Genomic DNA, 24,042 nt, shown 5'->3' on the forward strand with positions numbered 1-24,042 from the left:
AAAATTTTCACAACACTTCTTCTACAATGTCATTCTACACAAAACATGCATATATCAATACTAATTAATCATTACATAGAACCACTAAAATCTTCTCATTAGAGGCTCCTAGAACGCCATACAACCAAAACATAGGTTATAAAGGACAGAGGTGTCAAAGCTAATGGCACATGTGAAAAGATATCAAACGATATATCATAACAATGACGTCTGGAGTATTTCAGAGAACCGGAAATCCTGTCATTGCGAAACTGGAGTATACATTAGAGCAGTGGTCTTCATACCTTTAAAGTAGAGTAACTCTTTTTGGTTATTTTTGGGGTCCTTGAAAATGTTTCTATAAATGGTCCAACAGGGCAAGTGGGACCATTTTCAGGTTTGGTCGGGATCGTAGAGGCATAGAACGTATTTCACGACCGCTGCATTAGAGCATGATGTATTTAAGTTAATGCTTAGAAAGTTAAAAAAATATTATCACTTGCTCCAAAAAAACAGAAAATACAGAGTTTATAATATGTTTGCCTAAGCTTTCAAACATTTATTTAGTAACTTCTTAATGATTGTATCCGAATCATAGAAATCTCTTTTCATGACTATTATATTGCTCCCACGTATAAAACTCTTGGTCGTTGCACAGCAAAATTATTATTAGTATAAGCTCAATAGCATTTAAAACTGTGACTTCAGACGGACAGAAAAACACCAAAACATAAAGTGGTATGTGTAATGTAGAGAAACAGCCCACTTATTTTTACTTCTGTTTGTTCTTGAAGACATAGTTAAGAACATAGCAAAAATTACGACGCATCTTTGAACGTTCGTGAAAAATGGTTACTGGTGACTGTTACGATGGTTCTAATGTATATGGGACACCATGAAATTGTCTGTCAATATGCTTTCATCATTTTGTTTGTAATATTTTCGAGAAACTGGTGGGAGTGTCTGATAAACATGCCAATTAGTGACTTCTTGGAAATTACTACTCATGGTGTTTGTTTTCTATTAAAATAGCTTTCAAATGTTTACTTTGTAAACATGCCTAGTCAATTTTTTGCGAAGAATAATTGTCAAAATTAAAACATTAATTATATACAAACATAAAAAAAATTAAAAGACCTAGACAATTCCCGAATTTAAAAAAAAAATTGCATTTAATTCCCATGACTAGATTATGGACGCCATAATGTAATGCATTTATCGCACTATAAAAATAACTAACATGCATATAACAAAAAACAAGGTCAGATTTAATCAAACATTGTAATAATTTATTAAAAACTTTTCCGCCGAACGCTTTAACAAAAAAAAATCATGACAGGAATTAACTGTTTATTAAACAAAACAGACTCCAACCCAAGTGTCTGATATCGCAAGTCGATCTTCTAACCACAGTAGTAGACACTTGTAGTGACGGTTATAAAAAGTCAGCTGATGCTGTGTGTGAGTTGCATTGTGATAAACTTGACCTCCTTGAAGGCAAACTTAGCCTTGACTCTACTGATAACAATTCTTTATCATTCAAGGGCATATACTAGTTGTATTAGTGACAAAGGGGAACTTTTATACAATAATTACTATCTAGATTGAAAGTTATGTACATAAGTGAAGTTAAGTGCTTTTTAGTATGTAGTTAGTTTCCTATTTTTAGCTTTTTATAGTTATATTATTTGAATTCAAATAATTTAGTTGCGGAATTATGGTATAAAAAAGGATAATAAATTATTATAATGTTACAAAAACACTATTTTTATTAGCGTATTTATTATCACGCAATACGAGTAAATACATCAAAATAAATAATGTTCTATGCAATAAATAACTCCTAGTTCTCAACTACTATTACACCTTTCTTCACATTTTCCCACACGACTTTTTAACTTACACCCTTACGTGTTTCTAAAAAACATAACTTTCAAACTCGGAGCTAGAAAACCGGCCGGTGCGGAACTGTCTTATGAGAGTCTTTATCACTGTATTATGTCTTACGGCAGTGGCATTGCATAACATGTGGGGTCATTGGCCAGCGAGGGGCAGCGGGCAGAGGCATTGCCCCCCTCCCCACAACCCCCTCTTCCCCTCCGCGATCATCTCCCTCCTTAACGCCATAGGACGTGTACAAACAAGCCTTAAAACATGAATATTTATACATCAGCTGTTCTTTATACTTCCGATTTTATTCTCGTGTTATTTTTTGTTGTTATAATTTGATGAAGGTTTTTTTAAGGTCAATGACTTCTGTTATTTGATACTGGATCTCAGATTTGTGTTTAGAGAAAGTTTAAGTGTAACGATCACTTTATGTTATTCGAAGTTGATTTGAATACTTTTAAAGTTGTTACGGGAAAATAAAGATAGTTCTTTGCATAGTTATTTTAACAACAGTCGAATTCGATAAAATATACGCGGAATGTACAAATTGAATTTAATCTTAAAATTGTATTAATATTATGCGGTATTATAAGACATTCGGTAACTCATCTCTGCCTGTATTTTGAGTTTGACAAGAGATTTATTTTCCCCGAAAACAAAATGCTATTTTTGTACTTAGTAAGTCGCAGACTACCGAAGACATTATGGTCAACAAAGGGGCCAATAACGGCACAGGAACAAAATGTATTTTAGTGGTCAAAATATATACGTCTGGCGAACACATTAAAAAGCTTTGGTTAGAACTTTTACCTTGCCCTTTGACTACTGGTTTTGGATATAAAAGGTTTAAACACTGATGAACACAGCCTAGGCAAGGCGTTGCAGTTACTTCCGAGTTCAGAACGAATGTTAGTCGCAGCCTCGTCTCACTTGTTGAACGCGAATAGACTTGGAAACATCGGCTTTCTTTGAAGGAATAAATATTGATAATCCTTAAAATGAATAAGTTACTTTATAGTCCTTAAAATTGAACACAGTTAACGTTAGAATTTAAAACTTTAAAGCACGGCCTGACTCTTTCTAAACATCGGGTAAAAATGAGGGCCAATCGATTCAAGTATTTTAGGTAAATAAAGCAAAGGGTGATTATATATCTATACTAAAAATAAATCTGTAGAGAGGTCAATTCTGTACACTTAATATAATATATAATTTAAAATTAAGGAAAAAGCAATGGGGGGATGTTAAAAAACGGATACTGATACCAAATCTGCAATACATAATTGTTTTTCTGTCTATCTGAGAAGTTATTAAAAATCACGGTTTTGAATACAAAGATCAAGTAAGAGATGCGTCAGAAATCAGCTGTTGAACGAATTATTTCATAACTTAGTTAAATGCGGTTGTGTCGCACAATTGATAAGGTTATCGACTCCAGTGCCATTGCACGTGGATTCTTTTGTCAATTAAAGTTATGTCAACTGCATATTTCAGAAGAAAAAGTAAATGAACACATATTTTTAAAAGTGAATCACAAGTAACTTATAATAGCTAGAACATTTATAAAAATGTTCTAGCTATTATAAGTTAATTTCTTAAAGCTTTCTTATTGCTTTTTATAGTCTGTCGTAGGCAATAATTTGTATTTTTTCCATCTTACTCAACCTATCCTAATTTATTAGATTATTGGTTAATAGTCTTTCATGCTATTTCAATATCGCCATCTCTTTTCCTATAACTTAGTTTATTCTAGTACTTTCTTCGCTATAAAACACCATTCCTAAGCTTCATATATCCGATATACCTATTGAAAGACAATGAACATTTCATATTACGCCTATCAATGAAAACTCCAATACAGTTCACACTCAAATTCTGAGAAATAACACTCTCAAATTATACTTGGATAAATAAGCTAAAACAACGTCGAATCACTTCGACCACGGGCATCATAAATAACCGACCTTTACCTCATTTTCGTGTCCACTGCAAATTATGTAAGGCAGTCTCGTGACTACATTAACGCGTTACTGTTTTAAACGAGCAATGTATACAAAATAAGTTGGAACGTCGTAAAATTTGCATTGTATAGTGATAGCGGACTGTATCTAAATGCCTAACGGTAGTGACGTGAGGCGTTTGGACTTGAGAATCTCATAACATCTTGTTTTTGTATCCTCTTATTTATAAAAATAACTTATATTGTACTTTACTTTGATTTTTACTTATTTTTGATTGATTTCTTCCGTCATTAAATTAAAACAAGGTTTTTAATATCCCTTCTAATACTATTGTACAGTTTTCCTTATCGTAAAAGAAAATGTTAAAGGAGTAAAAGTTTGATTTTTATTTTGCTTATTTGCAGATTGATTTATTCTGTCATCAAGTTATAACAAGGATTTTTCAATATCCTTTCTAACACAATTGTAATGTTTTCCTTATCGTCAAAGAAAATGTTAATCCAGTAAAAGCAGACAAACATATTCATTTTATAATGCATTAAATTATTGTTATGTATGTAGATATTCATTGACACCGAACTACAAAACATAACACTACGTGAATTGTACGGATCTTAATAACTTGTTAAATTAGGAAATACAGACATTTTAAGATAATGTTACTCTGAATATGTTTCTCTGATAAACAATAGTTTCATTTCGACTATAAATCTGTAGCAGACTAAAGTTCTAAGTTAGTCAAAAGTAGTTTTTACGATTTTCGAAGAAATATATTCTCAGAAATAATCATCAGTTACAGTTTCATTTTAAAAATAACATTACTTTCACAAGTTTCAAATGAACATCTAGATAGTCGTATTGAACGCGGAAGGAATTTCGTTTTCTTCTTATTGCGATTTCGCTAAGACTTTTCTTTTCATTAGCCACTATTGTTATTTAAGAGTAAAAAGAGCGATCGAATTTATCGTTACACAAAATATATTCAAGATAAGCATACTCATTTAAAAGCATTTTATTTTCCGCTATTTTGTAGCATGTTATCCCACAGTTTCGTTCACATTAAGTTGCAGAATATGTAATAAACCGTCCCAATGTAAATGTAAGAAACACCGGCAACGAAAACAATACCAAAGGCGAATACGAATATGGTAATCACTTTCAATCTCTGGTTAGCATAAACAATTGACAATCCATTGCTGCATCCGAACAAAGCTCAACTAAACGCTATCGAACAAAAAAAGGAATGGTACATTCGCATACAAGATGACGTGTATTTTCATCGCTACAGGCATAAAGTAAACACATTTTAATGTATAATACGGTACAGGAATTATCGCGAGCGTGCAATTTAAATTGATGACAAATCTTGGGCCCACGGGTGCAAGCGTCAAACGTAAAATAATGCGTCAATTCCTGTATCATATTATATTAAACATGAAACGCTAACGCTAAAGTTATGATTATGCGTAATACGACACGGGGATTAACGCAATCACGCATACCTACTCTATTTGCTGACCAATCAGGTTTGAAACTAATGCAACCTGGACTAAATATTGAGCTAACAAAGGCATATAATTGTCGAGTGTGATGAATAAGTACAATGCAGTCATCGTGCGATGAGCACTGCTCCCTGACCATTCCGCCTGTGACCACGGACAGCGCGCAGCCCGGCCATACAAGTATAGATGCATGGTCGCGTCCATCCCTGCATCGCTAATACATAATGGTAAAGTAATGACAACACACCTTGTTTAGGAAGCTGGGGTGATGGCTTGCTCTCAAAAAATGTGAGTGCGAATTTGTCGGTGGTGTCTATATCGTGGGGCGGCGATGCGCGCGCGCATGCCGCGGGCGGTCGACCGCTCCACACGTCCATAGTCCGTACATGTCCGCCGTGCTTCGGGTGTCGTCGGCTCGCGTCCGCCGGCCCTCGGTTCGATCCGCGCACTGAGCTTTCCCAAGCTTGACTGGTGCCTTCACAGCACTTCGCTACCGGCGCCCGCGCACCGCACCGCTAAACGGAGCAGTGAGAGTTTTTTGGATTCGTCTTGGTGTGTTTTTTGCCGCATAAATACATAAAAATAAGATGTGTTCACGCTCTTTGCGGAAAATCATGGGATATATTACTGAGAGCGTGATAGTCGATTGACGGCCGCGGTGTAATGAGATGGCCCAATTCTGTACTACAAAAGAGTACATATTATCAACACTCGAGCTCTGAATATCTGTAGTAGTTTTTTTAAACAAAACAGTTCCAGAGCCTGATTCCTTTCATCCATATTAAATCCTATAAAATCACAAGTTGACGAAGCTAAAGCACCCGCACTATAGAGAAGTATTCCTTTGTTAAATTGCAGGCCTTCGATGTTTGCACTTTAGAACCCTCCAATTTGCTTTCAATTGACAGAATGTGTTCACGCGTCACTGCATCTGCTCAATTATTGGATGCAGGTCATCAATTAGGTGTCTGTCAAATAGGTACTACAGTTAATCATTTCGCAATTGAAAAGAGTAGATATGTACTTATTTTTCTATTTCGCAAATGATCAAAGGTTATACAAAATCCTTTCTTTCATGTTCTCCTGCAAATATCAATTTTGCTGTCTGTGGTAGTATCATATTTTTTCTTATTTCAATCGTGTTCCAAGGAAATAGTTCACCACTATTTTGCAAACATACTTATCATCATCTCAGCCGGGAATCGTCCACTGCTGGACAAAGGCCTCCCCCATCGAGCGCCAATAGGACCGGTCCTGGGCCGCCCTCATCCATCGGACTCCGGCAACCCAAAATAAAATACACGACTTCAAAATAAAATAAATTGTAAGCTCATAATGCTTCTTTCATATCTTTTAAAATGCCCCAGATTAACTATCGCACTATTTTTGGCAAATTTTCTACAAAAAGGTCGAGCTCCTATCACATACAAAAACTGCCATATCATTTCAAACAATTCAATATAAAACACTCGATACAAAAGCGATAAATGAGTGAATAAATAATACAGTTATCATCACGAACCCTTCATATTGGTAACACTACACATCGGAAGTTCCGTCGTATAATTACAACAATTATTGTGACAGTGGGACTTCGCACATGACAGCCACGCGTCATGGGTTGTTGCCTTGAAGATCACATCGATCTGTCATAATTGCACGACCTTGTACCACACACTATGTTTCCCATCACTATTAAAAGTTATTGACAGATAAAAAGCAGTGATAGCCAAGTGAAGTTGGCACCTCCCACGCAAGTGGTTGCAGGTTCTAGCCCGAGGTAATACACCAATGACTTTTCGAAGTTATGTCTGTATTAGAAACAATTATCACTTGCTCTAACGGTGAAGGAAAACGTCGTGATGAAACCTAAAATTGGTTTAATACATTTATTGCGGGCATGCATGGGGACTTTCCCCAACCCGCACTTCGTCAGTGTGGTGGACTCAAGGCCTAAATCCTCGTTTGGCCTTGGGAGGAGACCTTTGCCCTGCAGTGGGACATTAATGGGTTAAAAAAAGAGACAGTTAAAAGAAAATAAAAGCAGCATTTATCTTCTTTTAATTGCTAGCACATAATTAAAAGAATGTAAAAATGTGGTTTTTTTTTTCAAACCATATCTTTACGACGAAAGAATTGAAGTGTTACAGTTGTCAGCCTGATATTTTATCCTTTTATTATGTATCTTGCAGTATAATATTATTAAATAGTGATTAAAAAATAACGTATTTTATTACAACTTTTTATTACCTTCAAAGAAATAAATGTTTTTGTTACTTGTATTTGATTGTAACAACTACTTACACTTTCAGAGTTTTAAAAGTTGTGTGTGAATTACATGATGCTCCTAAAGCGTTTTAGTTATTAGCTGTTTTAGTTTAGTATTTAATTTTAGTATAAGTAGTTATAAACAAAAAATCTGCATCCTCCCGTGAAGCTCATATGGTTAAGTTGCTAAACCAATAAATTTTAATATTACGTGCTTTGCTACATGCTATTTTTCTAAAATTCACCACTGAAGCACAAAACAAGAGATGCAAATACCCGACCTATCAACTGTAAATATCACAATTTTTATGAATAGCTTATACCATAAAAGATGTTCTCGCGAATTGTTCTAACTCCGAATATTCCCACTTGCACTTGACCGATTTCCAAAAACGTAATGAAAACAGTTCTCATTGTTTATGTAAGTATTATAAATTTATTCACCTATTTTATACATATGTTGTTATGCTTGTCGTATATTTTGAATGTTCCCAATCGTTATCCGATTTTACGGTGACACAATACTTTTTGGGTACGTTTTATTCGACATCTGATTGTTGAGATTACTATAATTGTAGTTTTAAGGCTTGGAATTTGAATATAAGGATTTTTAGAAGAAGAAAAACACTGGTTACTCAACTTCATTAAAAATCTTCGAATGCCAGTTTATTTATTTTCAGTCATAAATGCACGTTTCCTTTTAGTAAATTAAGATCTATCAATGTTTTCAGTAGTTTACCTCCATCTTCCATAATTTTTTTCCACCCATTTTTCCCCATTTTTTTTTGGTAAAATTCATTTATTTAAAGCAGACTCATATTCTTCGTTGCCTGAAAAACTAAATTGTCAAAAAACCTCATCAAAATAAGAAAAGGAGAGATATTTAAGCAGCATAGTACTTCTACGTACCAGATGGCTTTGTAAAAATAGGAATCAAAAGAAAAGCCTCTCCGAGACACTAAGCAGTTTGAAAAATGTTAAGTTAGAGGGCCGCCTTGACGACCTGATAATAGCGTAAGGTGCTTACGTATAAAATTAGTCAGGCACATTGTTAAACTAAAGTAAAAATAATAATAAAAAAACAGTCCTCTTGCAAAATAACAAACAGGGCAAGTCAATCACGCTGGCCACAAGCGGATTTGAATCTTGCGAATGTATAAACCAGAGTTCATCGCTGTGTATGTACGTCAATCTAGGGTAACATTCGTTAAGGTTTATGATAAAATTAGCTAAAACATGAAGACGACGAAAATAATTATATAGCTCTGCAATCGGCTCCAAGTATATCGAAGTTCTCGACTTTGTATTCTGAATTTACGAATCACCATGCACCCAGTTCTATGCTATTCATTACATACATTTCAATCGCAATTTCTACGCTTAAAAAATTCTGTAAGTCAAAGGAACTGAAGCAAAACTAACAATTCTTTTACACATTTCTTTTAACGTGATAAGTATAAATAAAAGCACGTCTGCTCGTTTAAATGATGCATACAGTAATTATTGTCGCTATCTCTGTCCAAATAGACGGGTGTGAAAGAGAGGGAACGTTAACTTTTTGCTTAGATCATTGATCGATGGCCTCCCCTAGGAAAAGTTATTCTACATTATTCCATAACTTGTTTTTTTAACTTGAGTTGCGTTTTTGAAGTTATATGATGTGTTTAAGTTAGAGTTATGTTCAAATAACTCAAAGAACTACAGGCGTGACAGCGGTCACGTCAGTATATGCCTCGAAATGTTAAAACAAAGAAGGGAAATCAGTAAGAATTTATATAAAATTAGCTAGAACTAAAATAATTATTAACAAAGTAAAAGTTATGAAAGTGAATCACAGCCAATTGTAAATCTCCAATCACAACCACATTCACCAACTTAGGACATTTAGTTCACCTAGACCGGCTTTGTTTGACACATGTACCAAAAGCTCTACGATATGCAGTCGCATAGACTACCAAAACAATCAAATCGAACTCGTCTTTGTTTAGTAAAAAATCTCTTAACTGAAAATGGTTTCTTATTTCAATACCTACATCTGTTTGACTTAGAACCCGTTTCATACCTAACAAATTCTGTCAGATGACCTATCTACTAGATAAAGGGACTGCAAATATCAGAAATTTATGTAGTGCAATGTTTTCCATTTGATAAGTTATCTCATACTTATCCAGGGATTAAAGTGTAATGCCCTTTTTGTACCTACAAAACCGTTATACAAATGATATCATACTATATTCTAGATGTTAATAAAAGTCTCTAAAGCAGTAACAATAACATAGTCATTAAAATATCAGTTGAAGTGCAGTAGGAAGGTTTAGCAACACGACGATATCAGTCCGAGCGGCGCTCGCGCAATCCAACCTTTCTCAGGTCAATGAACCGGGAATTTCTGCGAAATACCTGATAACAAGCAAATATCCACCTTAAATTACAAAAGTGAAGGTGGAGTTTCTAATGCTGTGTTAGAACTTGTGAGTGTTAGCATCTAATCAAACATGTTTTACGTTGTTAAGGGAGTTTGTAGTTTAATACCAAGAGCTATGGTTGGTTTTTGTTTGTGGTACGTGTAAAGGTTTTGCAAAGCAGTGCCATTACCAGATAGGCCGGGTGTCTCATAAGATTTGTTGAGAAGTACCCGGGATCAACTTCTGAATTAGTTATTGGTGGTAAGGTGTCTTCATCGATAGTTCAATGATTTTGTTTTCTAAGCACACGTCACCAAACGCTTTATTTAGTTAAAGAAAATAATGGAATCTTGAAATCTTCTCACTCAAAAATAATGCTAGATTTATTTTGACTTAGAATATTAATGAGATAATCATGACTACAGTAGATTTAGATTTAGAAAATAATAAAGAAAGGTTTTAGGTTTCAATCAAAAACTAAACGAATATTTATCAATAGTAGTGGAGTACGATAACGAGCCTGGTATATGACAATAGGCTTGGTCCTGTTTCATGCGACTAAAATTATTTACCTATAATTGGCGAGTGATTTTTCTAAATCTCTGCTTAGACCCTTGGATGTAAATGGCATAATTGTTTTAAACGTAGAAGTTGCCTTGAAAAGGAAAAAGCTGTAAGCTTACAATTAGTAATGAAGGTATCAAATGATTTCATCATTTAAGTATTTCGAGTACAGGAGATCGGGTTCAAACTGGAGACTTGATCACATTCCAAAACCGCGATTAGAAAAACTGCTTCACGAAATTTTATTTCTGGATGTACTTTAAATAGATCTTGATGAATTAATAAGATCAGAAGATATTGCCTGAGCACATCTCGATGACTGTCTCATTACTGGGTACGGTCTCCAAAATAACCGAAAGAAATGTTTAGCTTTGGGTGCACCCCGTCTGCAAAGTGCTTGCTGGGTTTAGAGTTATTTTAAGAACTGTCAATAAACAGTCAGGCAGGCGATTCGTCACGATGTTTACCGTCACTATCAAATCAAAGGGCCATAGTCTGGGAATGTTTCATCACAGTGTTCCACTATTGTGCACTATTGAAGCAAGTGATGATTATTTCAAAGACATGCAAAACTAACTTAAGTAATTTAAAAGTTCAATACGATTTTGCCAAGGTACTTATTCCTCGATCACTTGTCGAAAGTGTATTGTTCAGCTATTCATGTATTGAATACAATTTTCACAGTTCTTATTTACTATCATTGGTTTTAGCTTAGATGTACAAGATACATGATTCCTGCGGGTTAGTATTTATGTAGAATCTCAACATAAAAACCGGAAGGGAACACACGTTATCTCGGCATTATGCACGCTCGAGAGAGTTTGCTAAGCATTAGGGCTGTCTACGCATGTGATGTTTATGCAATCTTATCTTGCTGTACTGCACTTATATATTACTATATATAGGCACTAGGCGTGGACTTTAACTTTACCTATTTCACAACACTTTTATTGCTGATCTTACATATAAAATTCTTACCCTTTTTTACCCTCTTCGGAGAGGAATTTCCAAAAATGCTCACTTTGTGCTCCTCTACACTTTATAAGGAATCTTCGTAACAAATGTCAACTTTCTACGTTCAATCGTTTCTGCTGTGCATTGTCCATCCGTGAACCCCGGTTTCTGAATACATTTAGCGGTAGTTTCAATAGCGTTTTTATATGAGTTTTAACGCTATTGAATAGATAAACTACCGCTAAACGTACCTCAGAAACCGAGGGTCAGTCAGTGAGTCACTCAATAACAGAAGAGTTTCATATTATTTCATAATGAGAATCCATAACAATTCACTAGCGACATCTCTCGTATTACTGAGGAATTAATAAAATGTTACGGAAGTTTCATTGTACTCATTAATGTCCGTAAGTACCTACTTAATTATTACCGAATAACTAATAATGTTATTACTTTCTAAGTAATGGTCATGGCTAAATTACTGTACCCGTTTTGATAAATAATATGCGATGGGATAATATTATCTCTAAGTAAGACTCCACTTAGGAAAACCAAGTAGTAGTAGTAAAAAGAAGTTCAGACGACACGAGAACTTTCTCTTTCTTAAAGGTCGGTAAATAAACAGAACATTTCTTGTGAAACCAATATAGCTCACAAAGTTTTCGAAACTTACAAAAGTTTTTCATGACCATGAGGAAAAAACCAGCTGACCCGGCAAACGTTGTTTTGCCATAAAAATTTAAAAACAAAACGTGTCACTTAGGGGCATGAAAAATTCTCAGTCCTACTCAATATGCTCACAAAATTTCATGAGAATCGATCAAGCCGTTTCGGAAGAGTACGGTAACGAAAACTGTGACGCGAGAATTTTATATATTAGATATCTCAATAGAGTAGCAATTATTTTTCTAACGTGCCCTGTATTTTGCAATAGGATTATTACATTGGTCTAACATAAATAGTGGTTTTTAAATAATGTGTTTTTTTAATATTGCAAGCATGGTTTAGAAATCTAGCTTTAACCATAACCCCAACGGTATAGCTGAAAAGCTTGTGTTCACAATTCTTCTTCTTATCTTATCGTATGGTTAGTGGTTAACCTAGTGTCAAAGTTGTTCAAGCCGCCCGAAGGCCTTTGAGGTGGCCTAACGACTGTTATCTTAATTGACAACAACCGAGACCGACTTTTTACGTGCCCTCCGAAGCACGGAGACGCCCTGTTCAAATACCACTATGCGGTCGCCCATCCATGGAATGACCGCGCCAAGGTTTGCTTAACCCACAGATCGTTTACTGACCGGTGAGCGCAACAGGCTACGGGCGCCCCCTGTGTTCACAATATAATGCCATAATGTATGATACAAATCCACGAGGAACTCTCTTGAATAGGCAGATAGCATTTTCATCTTCATTGTCGCTTATCGTCATCAAATGGGAGTTGCATTTAACTCCCATTATTAAAGCCAGTAAGCCAATATTAAAATAAAAATAATGTTTTGTATATTATAAGTATTATTACAAATTCAATATCTATCCAAGGCTGCTAAACATTATTGTAGAGCTATTATTCTAAATTGACTGTCACCAACAGCGCACAGTCGACCTAAATATCCTAAGCCATTTTGCTGTAAGAGGCCCATCTTACATCTTTGAGGTTGAAAAATGATCGTAATATTATTTTATATACTAACTAGCTGACCCGGTAAACGTTGTTTTGCCATAAAAATTAAATAAAAAAACATTGTCCAGCGGACAAAATTGTGAATCTAAACCATTCTCAGATCCCCTTGAACACACACAAAAAAATTCATCAAAATCGGTCCAGTCGTTTAAGAGAAGTTCAGTGACATACAAATTTACAGAGATAATTGTTTTAACGGTGAACGAAAACGTAATGGTGAAACGATGTCCTAAAGTTGTTTAACGCATTTCTTGAGGGTACACAGTCCCAACCCGCACTTGGCGTGAGAGTTTCAAGAGTGATCGGGAATAGACCCTTGCCCAGCAGTGGGATACGAATGGGTTAAATAACTGCTAAGTTATCTGTTCAAGCAAATTGTACATGGATTTAATAGGCCCCAATTGTACCACAGATTATATACACATAATCATTACATTTATAAATAAATGTTCTTGCTCATGAAATAAGTTAGGCAGTTTAGCTGTGAAATCTAAAGAGACAGAAAGATTTTTACACATATTAGTATTAATGAAGATAGTACAAGTAAAAAGTGCGCATTATCTGTTTAAGATTTTAGGAACTGCGAAATATTTTGCATTACCACACAAAATAAAATATTTTATGAACATGTTTTCGAATCTGTAAAATCTGTTTCAGGGTTTGGCTTCGAAGATTTCAATGAAAATATCGTTGCTTTTCAACAACTATCTTAGTACAAAAAGAACATAAGTAGACTTATTTTCATTTAACATACACCCTTCTTTGCACACAATATGGTTATTGAGTCCCAAAGGTCTGAATTGATTTGCTTCTTTAGTATCAGGTCAAGGGCGAGCTGCACTCCATATGCAACGGAATAAATGATAAAAACGTTGCATACGAGGGAGGGGAAACATGAACTAATGTGCAGTATAATTTATTTTTTACCCCAATACGTTTAAAACGGAGGTGCCCGTTTTTTGTAAAACCTTGGACTTTAAAAAACCTTCGTAAAATTGGCTTGAAGACCTATTTTTACGTTGTGTATTTGCTAAAAGAAAATTTGAAAGCTCTTTTTTTGAGAAAAAATAATGTTATTTCCATAGTTCTTGGTTTAGATTCCTGGGTGAGTTAGGTTTCGTTAACTAGTTAGTAGCTTAAAGCAAAATGGAATCCGGTGGTATAAAAATATCTCAACGAATGGTCGACAAGTTTTGAATATAACTACTAAGTGTCAATGGACACCCAAACTACTAGTTAGAGGGTGTGAAAGGCTGCTTAACTTTCTGATTATTACCCGGTAATACAGCTCTCTATTAACGCCTATAATAGGCATAAAATATATTTTATTCATAAGATATTTTCTAATCGAAAGATTAAGAATTATCTACTTGTGATGTTCAGCCTATAATCGACAAGTTCCTGTCTTGTTACGTTAATCGATAAATAACAAGCTGAGAGTGTTATTAATTTCACTATGGAATAATAATTCTAGTTAAATAATGTGCATTATATATCTATAAGGTAAGTAGCGCGATTCTCTACAGTGGCGTCGGTACTGTCGAGTATCGAAAGTTTGACATTTAAAATGTACTGCCAAAATATTTTAGTTCCTACAACGAAATTTAATTCAAACTAAGTTTCTATAGCTAGCCGGTTATCGCTAGTCGATAGTGGTAGAGAATCGAGCAACAGTTACACTTACTGAGAAGCTATCGAGTTTTTAAAACTGATCAGCGCCCCTAGCGTGAGGCGTAGGAACTAATTTTTAATTTAAAACTCAATCCCCTTTTAAAACTGTAGACCGTAGATAATTATGCGGCTATCTCGCTAATTGTATCGACTATCGGAAACCGCACTAGAGAATGCACCTTGTAAAACTATTATTTAGTATTTCTTCTTTAATACGAAGAAAACGAGGTCCAACATTTAGGAATAAAGAAGCACAAAGCAAAAAATTGGAAAGAGAGCCTACTGCTATTAATTGTTACAATACCGAATATCAAACTGTTACATAAGTTCGCAATTTTTACCAGATAATTAGAATAATATTTTCAACATACGCTTCTCTGAACTTTTCTATCAAAAATCCTACTCATACGCCTTAAACGTCAAATGTTTGATTTAACATGGAGCGACTGCCTATCGGACTTCCACAACCCAGTTACCTGGGTTATAATATGATACTCTGATATTCTATAAGACTGGTTGTCAGACTTTATTGTTGACGAGTGTCAAAGATCTTTGCTGGGAATTACAATTTAACGTGCTTTCCGAAACACGGAGGAACTCGAAATTTATAAGATGGTCACCCATCCACAAAAACAATTTCGGCTCGTGGTTGTTGTTAACTCAGCCACGAGCTCCTTCAAAAGCTATACATATTGAAATTATTGCAAATTGCTTGGTGCTATTTTGGTATAATAGGGACAAGTATGTGGCCTTATACCGGGCACGCTACCTCCGATTGTCTTGTGAATTTTCCAACGAGATTTACATAATTCTATAATAGTACCTTGCCTTGTTTCTTGTTCGAGTAACAATACAAACATAAGATATGTTTGTATATCATGTGTGTGTATATTATAAAATATGTTTTATTTCATAATCATCCATTCGTTGTAGGTCTGAGAATCGTAACCGTAGTCAAAGGTGTTCGATTTGGCAAAGCCTTTTTTGTCTTACAGACTCCATATTGCCATTGCCTACAGAGTTAGTATCGTAACTGGCGGCCCTTTATGATCTAGCGCGATTCATTCTGTACAACTGTCGAGTACCGACAACCGACTAGATATTGAGAAGTTTTGTATGAAAATATAAGCAGCGCCTCTAGCGGACGTCGCAGAAACTATTTTGGCAGTACATTTTAAATGTCAAACTTTCGACAGTCCGACTGCAAAGAATATGAATGAATGTAGCGAGGGAAGCATGTAAGTGCTTGTTCACGTTGGAACTCGCGGGCGCGGTGGCGGTCGCGAGCGCGGGGACGTGGCGATTTGTGTTCACGTTGGCCGCCAGGCGGGCGTTCGGCTCAAACTGGCTCAAACTGGTTGATCTTACTTGACATCGCGAGTGAATCGCGCCCGCCACCGCTAGTTCGACGTGAACACACACGAACATCTTCACTTGTTTGATATTGGCGCGAGCGCGCCACGCGGGCCGCGCGCGACGCCGCTAGCTCGCCCGCGACTTAGACCGCGCGAACGGTTTGTACGTGAACACTTCGGTACATCGCCATATGTTTGAAATTTCGCGACCGCGCCCGCCACCGCGCCCGCGAGTCAACGTGAATGAGCACTAAGGATCGTACCAAGTGGCGTTCTATGGTCTTTGGCGATTTTTTGTATATACATTTCACGTAAATAAACGTTTAGTTACCGCTTGCATAACCTACTAATCTCATAGTTAACATTAGCGTATAGTTAGTACATGAATGCTTTTAGTGCTCAGTTAGTGTTTGATCGCTCTAATTACCCCTGTGGCGCATGTCGCACGATCTGTCGATATTTTGGATGTGTTACATTGAACATTATGTTTGTAACTTTGTTTATATGTGCGATAGTGGGTCTGTAGTGAATATGGATCATTGGAGTAGGGCAATTAGTGAGCGCGGATATATACGTACACATAATATAATAATATATCCATAAAATCACGCCTTTTTCCCATTGGGGTTGGTAGTGACCGGAGAAAATTACAAACATATAAACAAAGCATCTAACCTTTCAAGATTATTTAATGTTTTTTTATGAACATGACCTGTATTTAAAAAAATACTTTCCCAAAATTTTCATTTCTGGTATCTATAGCTTTTTCATGCATTACTGCTGAATCTTGATTTTAACGTATGTGAAAGGAAATACAAACAATCTAGTATCTAAATAAAATAACAAATACTTTCCCATACCTTTTCATATTTGTATGAAATGTGAGCGTAGTACTTCGACATATCGACCAATCCTATATGTCATCAATTTACTACAATGTGACGCAATTATAAACAAGGTACCGCAAACATTTTATAATCATCGAAATATAACACCTAAAACGTGAACTAAAATAATACATTTATAACAATATAGTTTCAAAACATGCGGCAAAGGCTGGATAGAAAACATTTATTAGGTATTATTCCTCTTTTGACATGCTTTATGTCAAAAGAGGAATAATAAGGAATCATACCACGTCAAAATTTGAATATTGATCTATTTGAACCATTTGCGGACCACCGCTTTCTACAATTGAAATAATCCCCCTGTACGTAAAAGTTATACTCTTTACTTTACATAATTTTTTATAGTTATAATAAGTCTTTGCACCAGCAACCCTTACGAGTAGTTTCAGAGCCTAGTTGGGGGCAGTAATACTCCATTGCAAACCTATGATCTTTATCGTCTGACCTTAACAAGTACAAAACTATACATCTTAAGAAAATTAATTAATTAAGTGTCATTAGAGTACATAGTGACCTGCTAACACCTTCAGTTTGCGTCATAGCCGGTCTATAGGTACTCTCGTCTGAATCTATACTAATATTATAAAGTTTGTTTAATTCTTTGATTGTATGTTTCTTTGTTTGCTTGAACGCGCTAATCTCAGGAACTACAGGTCTGATTTGAAAAAATATTTCAGTGTTAGATAGCCCATTTATCGAGGAAGGCTATAGGCTATATATCATCACACTACGACCAATAAGAGCAGAGTACCAGTGAAAAATGCTACAAAAACGGGGAAAATTATAATTCTCTTATGTGACGCAAGCGAAGTTGCACGGGTCAGCTAGTCTATATTAATATTATAAAGTCTTTGTTTGTTTGAACGCGCTAACCTCAGGAACTACAGGTCTGATTTGAAAAAATCTTTCAGTCTTAGATAGTCCATTTATCGAGGAAGGCTCTAGGCTATATATCATCACGCTACGACCAATAGGAGCAGAGCACCTACCAATAAAAATGTTACAAAAACGAGGAAAATTTTGACTCATTTTCTCAATAATATAATCGCGGACCATCAAACATACAGTTCAATCTCAGAACGCCTCTTTTAAAGTCAGGTAATAAAATCTGCTTACCTGTAGCCGAACTCCTTGCAGCGGGAGAACATGGCTCTTCCTTAAACCTGAAAAAAATTAAACATTATGAAGGGCAGTTTTCATACTTTACTTTTTTTTCATACATTTTTTACAGTATGCGTCATGAGATTTATGCTGTACATACATACATTATATTATCATGCCTTTTATACCACAAGGTTTAGGCAGAGGTGCATGAAATACACCCAAGTTTCGCCATTAACATTGTAAGTCCTATGCAATAGGGGGCGAACTTATTGCTATTTATCGGGTACATTACCAACCGCCGGGCTACAATACAAAAATTCTATTGTAAATTAGAGTATACCAATAAAAGACCAGTACCGATAAGTTTTGAAAACAAAAAAAAGGGAACCTTTTACTCATTAACTACTTACAAATTGTAAAATAACATAAAGTATCAAATAATTACATTCATTAGTAGTTAATGTATAGGAATGTTATGCGATATAGTTCCTAAAGAAGAAAAACAGCAATTTTCATTAGTGTGTATTGTACGAGAAATATGTTAAACTACGCAATAACTAAATCATTAGTACAAGAGAAATCTGTTTACTTAGCTGCGCAAAAAGTAAATCATTATGTAATTATAGGTATAACAAGATAAATTAATATCAAATATGTACACATCCGTTATTACACACATTTTACATTTTTCAAATCAACAACGTTATTTACTAAACAAAGTTTTTTCCGAAAACAATCAATCCTAAGTCAGTATAATGACATCCGTAGCGAAATTTTCTATTGTCAATACCATCCAGTATCGAGAGTTTGACACTTAAAATTAGTTCCAAGGGCACCCTTAGAGGCACTTTTCCCAAACTAGTCGGTTATTCGACAGCAGTAACAAATCGACACCCAGTAGCACGATTGATAGCTATCAAAAAAAGTTATATATGAAATTCTGTTCAGCGCCTCTAGCGGGAGCCATAGGAACTATGCAGTACATTTTTCATGTCAAATTCACGATACTAAATAGCACCGACTGGAGAGAATCTTGCCACTGAACACTCAAATAAGCCATATCTACAATTTGTGTACACAATACAGGCTAGTTAGCAGTCACCCATGCATGCCACAAAACTTATTACACCTTGATGGAGTACGCTATCGAATTGTGGCTTTAGGGCTGATAATTGTTTCTTGTGGCCAAGCATTCCATTTCCTTTAACTGATAGACATGGCTTCCAGAATATTACTGTTTCGATTTGGTACTAATAAGTTAAAACTGGGGAATGGATTGCTATTACGGGTAATAATCTTGATTATTACGTCATAGGGTACGTTTTAACCCAAGTCATCTCTCAGAAACTTATTATTTCAAGGCGATAAACACCACTTTATAAATTCTCTCTGACGTATAATTACGTCAATTATTATAAACTAGGTTTTTATCCTGTCAGTTTTCAAACTTTTCAATAACAAATAGTCGTATGATCTAGTAGGTACATTGTTTTCGTCGTATTATTGTCCCCCATCGTATAATCACGGGCACTAGGTTATTGGGCATCGTAGGTACTTTCAAGGACATCTTATTATTCAAGTTTTTCGACGGTCGCGTTGCAGACGATGGGTGCCAACAACAAATTTGAATTTCAAAGTGAAATGACAAAAATCTTTTATGCGATCGTCGCGACCTCTGGCGAGAATTACAATAACAAATGGCCGAAATAGACGTGTTTCGTGATATTTTGTATGAACGGTACATTGTAAACGGTTTTTTGTTTGATAAAGATTGAGTTAGCTTTGAACTTGACTAATAAACAGCTGGTCTCAATAACATATCTTGACATAGAGATAAAGGGAATGGGTGAATCTAGGCTTTAGGTAAGTCAAGTAGACGGATACCGGAAAATCCCTTTTAAAAAGTAATGGCTAAAACCAATATATTTTATAATAACTTAGAGTCTTTTTACGCAGTAAATAACCAGCAAAGTATTGCTGGTTATTTACAGCGTAAAAAGACTCAAATTAATTATAATAACATTATAAAATTTAATTGAATCTCGATATACTACATCAATACTTAAAAAGCACAAATAAACAAAACAATTTTTTAACACGAACACATAATAATATTATTATTTACCGTTAAATCAAGAAATCTTCGAACAGCGACTGAAAAATCCCTTACCAAGACCCATTTAACTCAGCCCGAGAACCGAACCTTAAACGTTATTCACAGCTGAATACACGTGTGAGGGAAAGTTGTGAACACGTCAATTGTCTGTTTATTAATGGATGACCTAGCCTTGTAGCTTATCGAATACTCGTCTAGATACATCAGCATCAGTAACGCAAGCATGACGTCAGCATTATGACGTCACGATTTGTAATTGTTATTGCATAGTAACTGTCTTAGATGCAATAATTTAGTCGTTATTTAGTAATCCATACTAATATTATAAATGCGAAAGTAACTCTGTCTGTCTGTCTGTCTGCCTGCTACTCAATCACGCCTAAACTACTGAACCAATTTGCACGAAATTTGGTATGAAGATATTTTGATACCCGAGAAAGGACATAGGCTATATATCATCACGTTATCATCAGTTAACGGTTAAGGAGCAGAGTACCAGTAATTAATGTTACAAAAACGGGGAAAAATTTCACCCATTCTCTCTTATTGGACGCAAGCGAAGTTGCGCGGGTCAGCTAGTAAGAAAATATTTCTTCTATGCCTTTGTGGTCTGGGCGTCAGTGTATATGATTTCTGATCGCGAGGTCGCAGGTTTGTTTGCCGGGGCGGGCTAACAATGTACTTCAAAATTCTACTCGACTATTTTTAATGAGTGGTCTGGTGTATGGCAAGAGGTTCCCCTTTTTATAAGACTTAAACTGCAGATGATGAAAAGTGAATGTTTTCTCATGCATCTCTGCCCAGTGTCTTCGGCTATAACCGGTGAAATATTATTTATAAAGCTAGATAAATGAACCATCTGTAACCCCCGTCTACATTCCTTTATATAATTTGATCTGTATTCATTAAATTAACCTTAACCCATAATCCCAGCTGTTCTTAGTAAGGCTGTTATAAACCAACCAATAAATAATGGCGACAAATCACACCCATTTGCTAGGAAACGAGCCATTTTATAAATGTTCGGGTTTTCTGTACGTAGGTAGATATGTTATAAGGCTGTATTTACATTGGAGATGTACGAGAAAACGAAAACTAACATAACTGTTTGATTTTCCTAAAGTCATAGATTTTTTTTCCTAAACCAGCATTTGAAGAGACATTATGGACTCAAAACATCGCTGCTCTCCGGAAGCAGTCGCTGCCCAGCAGTGGGACAGAGAATAAATGGGCTGTATTAAATTTTATTTACTCGTAGTTTCAGAGGATGATTCAAGATCGGTGAATACAGAAATATAAGACCTTAGTCAGAAGAAAGGCCTGTACTGAATATTGAATGTGGCTTTAAATGATAGCACTCATACTTTTCTTTTAAACAAAAATCATATGTACAGCGTTGGTAAAAAGGTAGTGCTAAAAAAGCTATATTGAAGGTGGTGACGTTAGTAAGTTGAGGTAAACTAAAGAAATTGCCTTCGAAAAATTGCTAAATTTCTTGGTGTTGTAATCTTAAAGAAACATTAAAAAACAATAGAGGAGCTCGGCGAATCAACAAATCATAAAGTAAGTTGCCATTGTTTATATTATAATATGTTTATATAAATAGCGTCCTGTATGAAAATCGGGAAAAGCACACCTTCTTTGTGTTTTTAGCTTGTTTCCAACTTTCGCAGCTCAGCTTAGCTCTCGTCTCGTAAGTTCGTTCATTCTCAGTATAAGAGCAGCCTAACTCCCGCGTTTCAAGGACAACATCGATTTTGTGGATGCTCAGAATGAGGTTGCGAATGTAAGAACACCTACATAACTAGGTGAAGCGTTTATAAGGACGTAGGCAGAGTTAGGAGATTACGGGAATTTTTCAAAATATTTTGTTCATTGTTTGAACGATCGCGTCTAGGCTCAGTTGGTACTTAAGGGTCTGAGGATTTCCTACAACTATCGACAATTGAGTAGCTTGCTATCGAAGAGTTGTATGAAAAACTGTTTAGCACCCCTGGCGTGTTTCGTGATAACTGATTTTTCATGATGTCTTTTTTATATATACTCACAGCCGTGATGGAAAAGTTCGTTAAGATTTTCATTAAGAAATGAACCAAAACCAAAATTTTTTTTTAGATGTTCCAAATTTTCATTCTTTTTTCAATAATCTAACGACATTTACAGTATTTTGTACGATCAATTGCTAGTGCGATTAATACTAAATGTAATTTATGTTACAAAGTTTTTCTCTCTTATTTTTTACCAGTAATTAAGATCCTGTTAACTTGGCTTTCCGACTGTCATCAATGTTGACAAAAGTCGTGACCAAATTTTAAGTTTCAATCCATCTATCTTTCGTGTTACAGCAGTAAAGATAGATAGCATTTCTCAAAGACCGTTTAGCAAAAATAATAAACTATTCTTGAACATAGTTACGAGCATGTTACATAAAGGAATTGAATACATAAATAAACCAACTTGCGAAACTAAGCGGTTCTGTTTAACAACGATTGAAAACATAAAGCGCAGTTTTCAAGGACGGTCTAAAGGCCACTGTTATACCTATGTATGTGTTATATACAGCAATGGACATTGAAATATTGTAGTTAGTACCTAGCTTCATGCCGAATTATGTCAATAACAAAAAAATAAGTCGTACTATTTCTACTGCTAAGCAACCGTGTTGCAAAATTCAACTTAACAAAAATAAAACAACAGGACATGTTACTGAGACATCGAAAAATGTATAGATGTACATCCTTAATGCTGAAAGTATGTTAAATTATCTATTTATATATATATATTTTTTTTTAATTCTTAAAGACGGAAACCTGTGAACCCTACCGATGAAAATACTATAATTGTAACGTCATAACGTCAGTATTTCTATACTAAAAAGATTTACTACATAAGTATAACAAATTGGACTTAACATACGCTATACACTACCTACAATATTGTTCGTGAAATACTATGAAAGGTGTATGTGGGTGTATTTCAGTAGTTCTTTGTATTATGACGTTATAGAAAAAAGTTCGCAAAGCTTGTTAATAAAGACCTTTCGCTTAGCAGCAAAATTATTTGAGAAGCTAATAATATATGTGTAAAGCAGTATTTATTGACGAAAATAAATACAATTTAACTAAAACGTTTGTTTTAGTTATGTTGTATTTATTTTCGTTCAAAAATGTGAATTTCTAGCACATATGGTTGAAAAGAGAGAGCAGTTTTGCCAACATAACCAATTTATTTTCATAAATATGACTTAATAATTATTAAAATAAGAATATTTAAAATAAAAATAAGCTTATACCTTTACCATGAACTTAAATCTTATTATATACTATATGCAGATAATTATAATAATTATAAATAAAAATATATTAATAAATACTTACGTATACAAATCATCTTCGGAATTAGACGAACTCGTTGCTTCCGTCAACAACGAACTCATTGCGATAATTTAATAGCACCTTTATATAATTACATCTATTAAAACTATATAATAATATATACAAAATTGACTATAAAATATATTGAACGTTAGCTAATATTATGTACATTGTGTGAGTAGAAAGGTCTTTTTTCCATTACTGAATAGAATAGGCTGTGGCTGTTCAAATCTGTATAAGTATTAGAAACACGAATGTGACGGGCTGTGTGACTTTGTACGGCGTCCGAGGTTTCCTTTTGTTTCACAAT

At 35.0% G+C, this 24,042-nt stretch overlaps 1 protein-coding gene across 2 annotated transcripts in view; it reads right to left on the bottom strand.

Annotated features, from left to right (window-relative positions):
* LOC142986291 (ecdysone-induced protein 78C-like) overlaps positions 1-23,815 on the bottom strand; it is a 118,390-nt gene extending 94,575 nt beyond the window's left edge. The window contains exons 1-2 of one of the 2 annotated variants that reach the window (XM_076134715.1): positions 23,736-23,815; positions 18,255-18,301 (exon numbers count right to left, since the gene is read on the bottom strand). In XM_076134715.1, coding sequence (XP_075990830.1) covers positions 18,255-18,301; positions 23,736-23,794 — 106 coding nt within the window. In that variant the 5' untranslated portion in view covers positions 23,795-23,815. Of the gene's footprint in view, positions 1-5,579; positions 5,806-18,254; positions 18,302-23,735 lie in introns of those variants that run through there. The other variant, XM_076134714.1, reaches the window with a different exon arrangement.
* Positions 23,816-24,042: the final 227 nt, after the last annotated feature.

The sequence above is a fragment of the Anticarsia gemmatalis genome, chromosome Z (genome assembly GCF_050436995.1).
Source record: "Anticarsia gemmatalis isolate Benzon Research Colony breed Stoneville strain chromosome Z, ilAntGemm2 primary, whole genome shotgun sequence".
Taxonomy (NCBI): domain Eukaryota; kingdom Metazoa; phylum Arthropoda; class Insecta; order Lepidoptera; family Erebidae; genus Anticarsia; species Anticarsia gemmatalis.